General features: G+C 38.4%; 1 protein-coding gene across 1 annotated transcript in view; it reads right to left on the bottom strand.

Annotated features, from left to right (window-relative positions):
• Positions 1-1,396: 1,396 nt before the first annotated feature.
• Positions 1,397-10,009, bottom strand: part of itprid2 (ITPR interacting domain containing 2) — a 36,411-nt gene continuing 27,798 nt past the window's right edge. The window contains 9 exon segments of the mRNA XM_056755071.1: positions 1,397-2,252; positions 3,314-3,435; positions 4,046-4,429; positions 4,517-4,582; positions 5,401-5,548; positions 6,100-6,215; positions 6,368-6,442; positions 8,061-8,243; positions 8,246-9,592. Of these exon segments, the coding sequence (XP_056611049.1) occupies positions 3,328-3,435; positions 4,046-4,429; positions 4,517-4,582; positions 5,401-5,548; positions 6,100-6,215; positions 6,368-6,442; positions 8,061-8,243; positions 8,246-9,592 (2,427 nt within the window). The 3' untranslated portion in view covers positions 1,397-2,252; positions 3,314-3,327.

Here is a 10,009-nt window from a genome sequence, read left to right as displayed (position 1 = left end):
GCCGTTTGTGTGTCCTGGAACACACACAGACATGGGCTTGTGTTTATAGGCAGGGAGAGGTAGAAAACTGGGATTAGGAAAGATTATCTGGTTCTCGACAGTATTCAGTAGTGAGAAAAACCTACTTGCTATAATAAAGTTTAATTTCAATAAATGTCTCCACTGAAGATAAGCACAGATGTGTCTGTAAGGCACAATGTAAACCACACACTTGTCAAGTTATTCAGCGAGATGTAACCTGTGAGGCTATGTTTAATATCAACACTATCTCAGCTCTAATGATATCTTTATGTTAATGGCCGCCCTCTGCATTTATTTAAGCTTGCCCACAATATGAACCTCTCCCACAAACTGCTGCTACCTCAGGGCCATGTTGCCATGGTAACAGCGGGCTCGATTGAGTTATGTATCAAAATAATTGTTATGACCCACAGGTATTTTCATGACTAAACTCGGCAGGAGGGAGGGAAAACGCCATTAACATGGTTGGCTGCATTAAAAATGATAACCGTGAAGGACAAATGCGCTTTTAACCTCGAGAGGGACATCCGATCAAACCAGACGTATTTCAAATGCATCTTCTATATTGTCATGTGTCATATGTCACCAGATCTTAAAGGGATAATTCACTGAAAAGAAAAAATTGTATATCATTTATTCACCCTCGTGTTGTTCAAAATCAGTATATGACTCTTTATTCAGTGGAACACAAAAGAAGATATTTTGAGAAATGTTTGAGTTGTTCTGTGTCTATCCAGTTGAAGTCAGTGGTTTTCTGTTACAAACATTCTTCAAAATATCTACTGTTGTGTTCGGAAGAAGAATGAAAGTCATACAGGTTTGGAATGACACGAGGATGAATTAATGATGAAACATTTTTTGTTTCTGGGTTAACTAATTCTAGACTAAATCTAACTTAAAGGGGTAGTTCTCTCAAAAATTTAAATTCTGTCATCATTTACATTGTTTCAAACCTCTATAAATGTCTTTGTTCTGTTAAAAACAAAGAAACATGTTTATAAGAATGTTAGCCATGTTCAGTTCTGTGACATCGTCCACTACCATAGTAGCAAAAAAAAATATTGCATCTATTTTCGTTCTGTTGGACACAAAGTGAGATATTTTGAAGAATTTAGGAAAACAATTACTCTGGTGCACCTTTGACAACCAAAACATTTTTCCCACAATGGCAGTCAATGATGTCACAGAATTGAAAATGGCTAACATTCTTCCAAATATCTGTCTCTGTGCTCATCATAACAAAGTAATGTATACAGGTATGATATGACACGAGGCTGAGTGAATGATGACATCATTTTCATTTTTGGTTGAACTATCACTTTAACCCAATCGATCAATCATCTCCAACAAACCAAATTAAATGAGGTGGCAAGTGTACGTACAAAATAAATAAATCTTTATTAATGATTTGTTTTAAAGATTATCCCTCATGCATCCCAAGTGAACAGGGAACGCGTTCCCTCGGTCACAAATCAATTAGTATTACAATTCATTACAGCTTAGACAAAAATTATGATGAACATCATTAAAACAATCCCTCTGTTCTCTCTTATTCACAAAATAAAAGCAAAACAAACACTTCATTCGTTGCTTTTTAGATAAAGACAGCAGCTTTCTCAGACTGTCTATAAGAATAAAAAAGATCATTTCTAACACAGAGTATTTAGTGCTTTTTGTCTCACAGGAAAATGTTTAGGAATGTGCTTAAGTGTCTCACTATACATACAGTGTGTGATGGACATAAACAGACAATGAAGACAGCTGTGTGCATTATAGAACAGTAGTTGTGATTGGTCAGTTCAAGTTTGGGTGAAAAAATGAAATGTATTGCACAGTTAGTTCCTCACAGAGGCTGCATTAGAAAACAAGACCGATTACATTAGACATTTCTGTCAAAGACAGACAATAACAGAAACACGCACAACTCCCCCCCTTATTTTTCACCCAATGCAAACATTCAACAAGACCAGCATCACATACTTAAATACATCCCAAAGATATTCATTACATTTCTGTAATATGTACCAGACCACAATAAGCCATGTGCCCTTCGCAGGTTCACACATTGAAGGAGTTTAATGGAAACTGGACCCTGATGCAGCAGAATGGAGAGGTGGGGTCTGAACGGGCTTCACGGACAGAACCAGTGAAAGGAGCTGGGCCGTTCTCAGTGCAAGGCTTAAACCAGTGTTCAATGTGACTATTTCACAGGATTCACTTCTTCACACCTGCTGAACGAAATAAAATAGAGACACTGATTGAGAAACTGGTCGAAAAGCCTGTGAAGTGCTTTGTCTGCTACGGTCTCTAAAATGAAATGAAAATGATTTGCAACGCTCTAAATGAAAACTGAGAATTATGGTTGACACTGTTTATACTATACTAAATGCGAAACTTGTATTGCAGAACTTGTGGCAATGTATTGTGGGATTGTCCTCCACGCCAGAATACATGCAGTGTCACCAAAAAATATGTTTTTTGAAGAAGCCTTCGTCCCACGAACTGGTACTTTAGGATGGTGCCATTGTATCCGGAATTGATTTTGGAGCAGAGCCGTAATGTGTTTGTAAGAATTACTGGACTACTAATAACATATTATTAATTAAATCCTAAATAGATAGATTAGGTATATTTTTACATAAAAATATATATATACATTACTATTAATTTTATGTTATTTTATTGATATTTTATATTATTAATATTATAATTTAATTATTTTAATTTGATTTAGATCACATTATTTATTTTATATAACTATTTCTTTAAGGTTTTTAATCATTTTTAAAGAAAATATTTGATTTCATCCAAAATCTTAAAAATAACTATACTTCAATAATAAATAGTAAAAAATATTATATCAATTTTTCATCCAAAATCTTAAAAATACCTTTACTTCAATAATACATAGTAAAAAAGAGGATTTTATATCATAAAAAGTATATAAAGCCTTTCATCCATGAATTAATGACAACCTTAGTCAGGATTGTTCAGTTTTTAGTCGGTTTTCATTGCTCTTTGGGACTGTAAAACAAGATTTTTTTGAACAAATTTTGAAAGAAACTAAAAAAGGTTAAATTTTGTCAGAAGAGATACAGTCATTGTCCACTAAAGTGACCTCTATATGTGAATGGGTTATTAAAATGTTATTAAAGAATAAAAATATTATGACGGTTTAAGAAGTATAGCGAATGACACTACAGGATATTTATACATCTTATAAATATTATTTATTTATTAGAAAAGCACTTGCACGTCTGTGTTCAGTAGAAAGCAGTCAATAAAAACAAACCTGAAGCCTCTTTCTTACACCGGGGGTTTCCTGGGAGGGAGAGGAGATCTCTGAGGTGTCACAGCAGCCAAAAGCTCATTCACAATCTCCTGTCGGATTTCGTAAGCGATGCTCTCTTTAATCTATGGGAGAACACATAAGACAACTCATTAATTGTCTTTTTTCTGAAGCATGACAAAGATATTTTCTCATACTACAGTGCTTTGGAACCTGAATATAACAATAATGACAGCGAAACAGAGGTTGAATTTCAACAAGTTCTTCATATATGAAAAGCTGAAGAACTGGCTGTACTGTGAAGTGTCAAACACAAAGTGACAGGGTGAAGAGGAACGTCAAGTCTTGCCAGGCGGTTACATCATTCCAACGGCAATAACAAGAAGCAATCCCAAATTTGCTGTCGGATCATGGACAGACTTGTAAATCAGTTTAATCTGAAGCGTCAAGTTTTATAAGAAAAAGAGTTTTCCACTTTTATATGAAATAGAGAAGGAAAACGCTGGTTGTTTTTGTGTCTTCAATTGCATCTTTTTAAGCATTTGCAGATGTTTAAAATATTTAAAAATATTTCTTTCTCACTTCTGAAAGTAAACAATGCCCTGAGTTGAATTGCAGCAAATCTCATATTGAGGATTGTCCACTTTGTTGTTTTTCAAATATTATATAAATCACTTTGGATAAAAGTGCCTGTTAAATGTAAATACAACACGCAAGTGTCTGATCTTCCCTCACCTCCTGGATGAGATGCTTAAGGTCACCATGGCCTCTACTTCTACTCCTCCACTCTGTGGGACTGCAGTCGTCCATCACCCTGCTTCTGTCATCATCATCATCATCTCTATTGAACTCCACAGAAGTGGGTGAGATGCTTTGCTCCGTTTCCTCTGGAGATACGGGCCGTGGAACCTCTGCTCCAGGCCGTGGAGGAACAGAAGGCGTGAGGCTGAGGGTGGCCCGGTAAACTCCAACTTGCTTTGGGGAAGGAGAGCAATCCTCGAGCGTTCGGCTGAATCTCCCGGGGCTGGATGCTCTCGTTGAACGTCCAGAAGTGGTAGAGGCATCCTCATATCCCAACTCAGACTGAAGGTACAACTGCTCTCTTAAGAGCTCATTCACCTGTACACAAAAAATGTAAATAAGAAAAGCAGATAATATTTTAATAGGTTAGTCTGTAATGTAAGAGAAGATGCTGATGATACTCACAGGCTCCATAGCTTGAAGGGCTGTTGAATTCGACAGGCTGTCAAAGCTTTGACCACTCTGCATGCCCTGTGGGAAGCAGATGTGTTAATAACATCAGCACATTAACATAGCTGGAGTCTGCATGTGTGACACCTACTTAAGGTCTGGGATTCAAAATCTAAAGAGTTTAAGGTTAATGAAACATGCAAAACAAAGACATGTTTGTGACCTACGCTGTTGCCCATTTTCAAATCATCAGAAGTCCATGCCAGCTCAAGTGAATGCTGTCATTAAAGCAGGACATATAATATCATAAATATAAAATATGATACTGATGATATTCATTACGCATACAATCTGTATTAAATAAATCTAAATACCAAATCTAGGTGCTTTAATTTTTCTAACCCACTATATATGTGTCAGTTCCAAGTTTCCACATTTCAGTCCTCTCTTCCAATTCTTAGATCTAAGAATAACATGAGAACAGAATGTTTTATTTATAAATTAGCTGCTGGCAGAAATAAAGGCTCTATTCCAAAACCTAATAAACTGCCGTTAGGCAACATTTTATGGTCACATATCACGTGTGTACTTACAGAAGGAGCAATACCATAATACAATAATACATTGTGAGATGCTTGACTTAAAAAAGCATATTTTATATTGCAGATGAAGTGAGGTGTTCAGCTTATAAATATAATTCACTCAATACTGGAAAATAGTGATAGAAATATATATATATAATAATTATTATATTTTTAATATATATCATAATATCTGCTATTATTAATATAAGCATTATTTCTTATCGACTTTGTAACAAAAACTATTACATTCTTATTTGCTCTTAATACTGGATAAATGGGTTTGAGCATAAGGCAGATGCAGTTGCATCCACTGACCATGTGGTGGCGGTAGATGCCGCTGTTCTGGGAGCTGCTGCGCATCTGTTCATTCAGATTGAGCAGTCGATCCTCCAGCTGCAGCTCTAACTCCTGCAGCTCCTGTCTGACTGCAGTGCGCAGCGTCTGAAGCTGGTCTGCCTCCCGCCTGCAACATCGCAAAAACATCAGCAAAAGTGATGACAATTTCCACACTTTTAAGCTTCAAGTGCAGTAGAAAGTCTTAATGTCATCACACAAAATGGCAAACATTATTGGCTCCAAACCTGTATGTGGTTATTTTCCCTATCACGATTGACAGTAACAGTAGTTAACACACTTTTACCACAAGTTTGCTATGGTCTAAATATAATAACCAGAGTGGAACCACATTTGTAGTAAAACTATGATGATATAAATGGTAGTCAATAAGACAGAAAATTGTTTTAAGGAAAACAGTTCACATTTCTGAAGAATTGCAATGCAACTCTTGCCATCCAAATACAGGTCGCACTGACCACAAGGCATTAAAAAAACATTTCTAGAATAAATATACAGAAAATGTGATCTGACAGGAATTCTCCACCAAAAAAAATCACTGGAAAAATGATAGAATAAAGGTTTGGGATGACATGCTGGGACTGGGAGAGTAAACCAAACTGTTCTTTGAAGTAATTTCTAACAGTAAGTGTTGTCTTGTATCTAGACTAGGAACATCACCTCTCATCTGGACTGAGATGCTGGTAGACCATAGACTGTTGTCTCATGAGAGCCAATTCCAGATCCATCATCTGAGTCCGGAACACGTTCAGACACCTGCGACGCATCTGGAGCTCCTGCAGTGGATGGGAAGTCAACATGGACAAAAATAAAAGGTCATGACTGCACAATGAACTATTATAATTTCATTAGAAGTTTCTTATAATGCATGTCAGGTATATGAAAATGAGCAAACGTGTGACTGCTTCATCTTTAGGCGATGATGTACCTCATAAAGAGGTTGGACGGAGTGCGGCGTACTGATCCTGTCTACGGGTGTGTCCCCTCCGTGCACAGATGAGCTCTGCCAAAGAAACCACAGATCGGTTATGACTTACAGTATGAGTCACACAGGAAAAGCGTGTCTAAACTGAGCCCTCTGGATAATACAGCATGCTGATTCGGCTAAATATTTGCATTCAGGGAGGGAGAAACCGGAACACACTTCCTTGTTTAGCTTGATGCAGATATAGAAATGACTTTGGACTAAAAAGCAGAAGAGTTATTACAGGTCAGATAAAGGAATAGTTAAGCCAAATTCAGTTATTGTGAATTTCACACATGTTGTTCAAAGGTCAAGTGTGAGACTTTCTCGAGGATCTTTTGACAGAAATTCAATATAATATACATAACTGTCATCAGAGGTGTATAAAGACCTTACATAATGAAGCGTTGTGTTTTTATTACCATAGAATTCTATTTCTATCTACATACACCGCGGGTCTCCTTGCATGGAATTCACCATTTTGTTTCTACAGTAGCCCAAAATGGACAAATTGTACAGAACAGATTTTATAAATACATTATCTCTTTCGGAAAGGAAGAGAAAACATGACACTATCTTAGTCCTTAGTTCTTCGCCATAGTGCTTTGAAAAGGAGGGGTGGAGTGAGCTGTTGGTTGCAATTCGCAACCTCACCACTAGATGCCGCTTTATTTCATACACTTGACCTTTAAAACCTGTACAGTATATGACTTTTTCCCAGTGGCATTCTGTCTGGAAGTCAATGTTTTTTCCAAATATCTTTTGTGTTCTACAGAAGAAGGTCATAATGGTTTAGAATGCAAGATGGTGAGTAAATGATGATTTTTTTGGGGGGATGAACTATCCCTTTAAACCAAACCTAGTTACACAGGCAGTATAAGCCATTAAAAAACACTTAGTCACAAAAAGGGCATGGTGTCCCAACCAAAACATTGAATCACGGTATGAGTCAGTTTATAACTGATGGTATCACAATAAAGCTTTTCCATATTATTAAGATTCATAGTTAATGCCTACTTTTTGGTAGTGCAGTAAAAGGTATTTTACCGTCTCTTATAAAAACGGTGGTTTAACTACCCATGATAACTAACTGCGCTTTTTAAATAAAAATCCTGATAAAATGCAAGTTTTAAACCTAACATCTTTATCATAAAATGGGCTACAAATGCGCCCAAAATATGTTTACTACACTTTTGCTGTAATTATTTTCCTTATGTGTTATTTGACTTTTATATTGACAATGTAAAAGAATAGACGCTCATATCAATGCACTGATATTGTCACTAATATGTGAACCGGTTTGTGAAAACCTAGCTAAAGTAATTTTTTGTGATTTACTGTTTTCTACATAAAATCGTCCTACATATTGTATCAGAACATTCAGGTGTAAATAAATTCTTGATATCTTTAATATTGACTGAGTAATGTCATGTCAAAGATTGAAATGACAGTGAAATGAATAGCCGAAATCAAACTTTGAGCCTCGTTATCTCATAATTTGATATTGGGACTTCAGCCTGGTTTTCACAGACTGGGTGACATATTATAAAACTCATACAGTAGTTAAGTTTTGCTTGCTGATAGGCATGCAAACATATCCACAGCAGCATGACTAATAGATTATAATGAGAATTTGGCACGTCTTGGCAATTCTCACCTGGTTGAGGTTCTGCATTGTGCCACGGATATCATGCAGGACCCTCCTGAGCTGCATTTCGGTGCTGCCTACCGCAGGGGCAGGGGTGGGTGCAGGTGGGGTCTGATAAGAGAGAGGGTAATATGGATGGAAGGGAGGGGTGCCGGGAGGATGTTGAGAATTGTTATAGCCGTTCAGGCAGTAGGGAGGGATGTGAGGTTGATATGGGTCGAGTGAGGAGGCGTAGGGAGCGCTCTGAGGATAGTTATGGGGTGAATGGAAGGAACCTGAGGGGTTGTAGTAAGGATGAGCAAAATGCATATTGCGCTGGGGTGTAAATGGCGACCCCTGTGGTGGAGTAAAGACATTGCTCTGAGTGTTGGGGGACCATTTAGGTTCGGTAGATGAGGCATGGGACTGTGATGGGGAATATGACTGAGGCTGGTGGGGTAAGAGGAGTTGTGGGTCATTCTGAGGTGCGGTGAGTAGATGGACCCATGAGGAGGAGGAGGAGGGTGGGCGGGGCCTGTAAAGTGTGCTAGATTTGGTACACTGCACGTGCTCCAGGATGTTCCCTCCCCTAGGGGTCTCTGGGGCCAGTCGGCAGGGATGCTATAAAGGGAACTAGATGAGCGAGTCAGATGTTGGGGTAGGTTGAGAGGGTACGGTGAAGTTCCATAGGCAAACCCAGACATGTCGCCCCCTGCTGGAGCCGAATGAAAAGGCGCAGAATGACAGTCGAGGCGGTCCACGTCTTCGTCTTCTTCGATGATAGAATCCACCTCTTCCCGGTCTCCATGCGTCCCGTCCTCATAGTGGTACGTGTATGAGGGTGGCGTACAGCGCTTGACAGACCCTCTACCGAGCTGGATGCGCAAAGAGGTGACCACACGGGACGGGCTTTGTGGAGAGGTTGGAAGAGAGCTGGATCTCTGTAGAGGATTTCTATCAAGGTTTTCAGTCCCAGTTAGCAAGTCCCTATCCCTCACCCACACTCTTCCGGGACGTTCTTCACACAGAGATGAAGACCTCTGATTGGTCACGTGGAGGGCGAATTGTCTCCGTAGTGTCAGGGGATCCGAAGCATTGTGAGGTGAAGTTGAAGATTCTGGACCACAAAAGTTTTCAGAAGACTTAAGTTTGTTGGTTTGTGGATCCACGTCCAAACCAGACTTGGACATGTTTCCTTGCTCAGCTTCAGAGGTACAGACTACATTCGAGACAGAATCTGATGTCGGGTCTACAATGGTGCCAGAACCAACGTCCAAAGAGTTTTTGTTGGGTTCCTGCGCTGTGGTGAAAACAACTGTGGATTCTCTGACAGAGTTTTGTTTAAGAGAAAGGAGAGGAACATTCATACAACTGTTAGGACTGGGAACTTCTAAGCTCAGGAACTCTTCCTGGTTGTCTCCATTCTGGCCTGAACCGCCTTTGGTAGGCTGAAGGTAGGCTTTCACAAAAATGGGGTATTCCAAAGCGACCGGTGTGGTGGGATCTCCAACATGTGATGTCACTGTAGTTTCACTGTCACAGCTGTCAGAACTTTCCTGCACCTGATGACAGTATAAGAGAGATGTTTCACTTCAATATCTAAAAAGATTATAAAAAATTCAATCTTTTAAAAATACATATTTCTTGGTTTCACTTTCTACTGCTAGCAATTTTAATTTTGTCATCTGACAAAATTAAAACATACATTTTTTAACGCTTGTATGACATTCTTGGCTTTGTTAGTCAGCCATTGTTTAAAGGTCTGATGGACCCAGCAAAACCCATTAAAAAAATCATAGTTAAAGCAAATAAATGATGTAATAATCACATTAATGACAAAAGGTGCTATATTTGATATGGATGATTTTTATCATCTTTCTAATATTTTGGTTTATGTTGAAAATGGATACAAAGTCAAAAGTAAAATTTCTGTATGAAAAACTCTTAATGTGTGTTTTATGTTCCGCGACGTGAGAATA

Source organism: Triplophysa dalaica, chromosome 8 (assembly GCF_015846415.1).
Source record: "Triplophysa dalaica isolate WHDGS20190420 chromosome 8, ASM1584641v1, whole genome shotgun sequence".
NCBI classification, from domain to species: Eukaryota; Metazoa; Chordata; class Actinopteri; order Cypriniformes; family Nemacheilidae; genus Triplophysa; species Triplophysa dalaica.
Note: the sequence above shows the minus strand (reverse complement) of the source record. Positions and strands in the feature narration are given on the sequence as shown.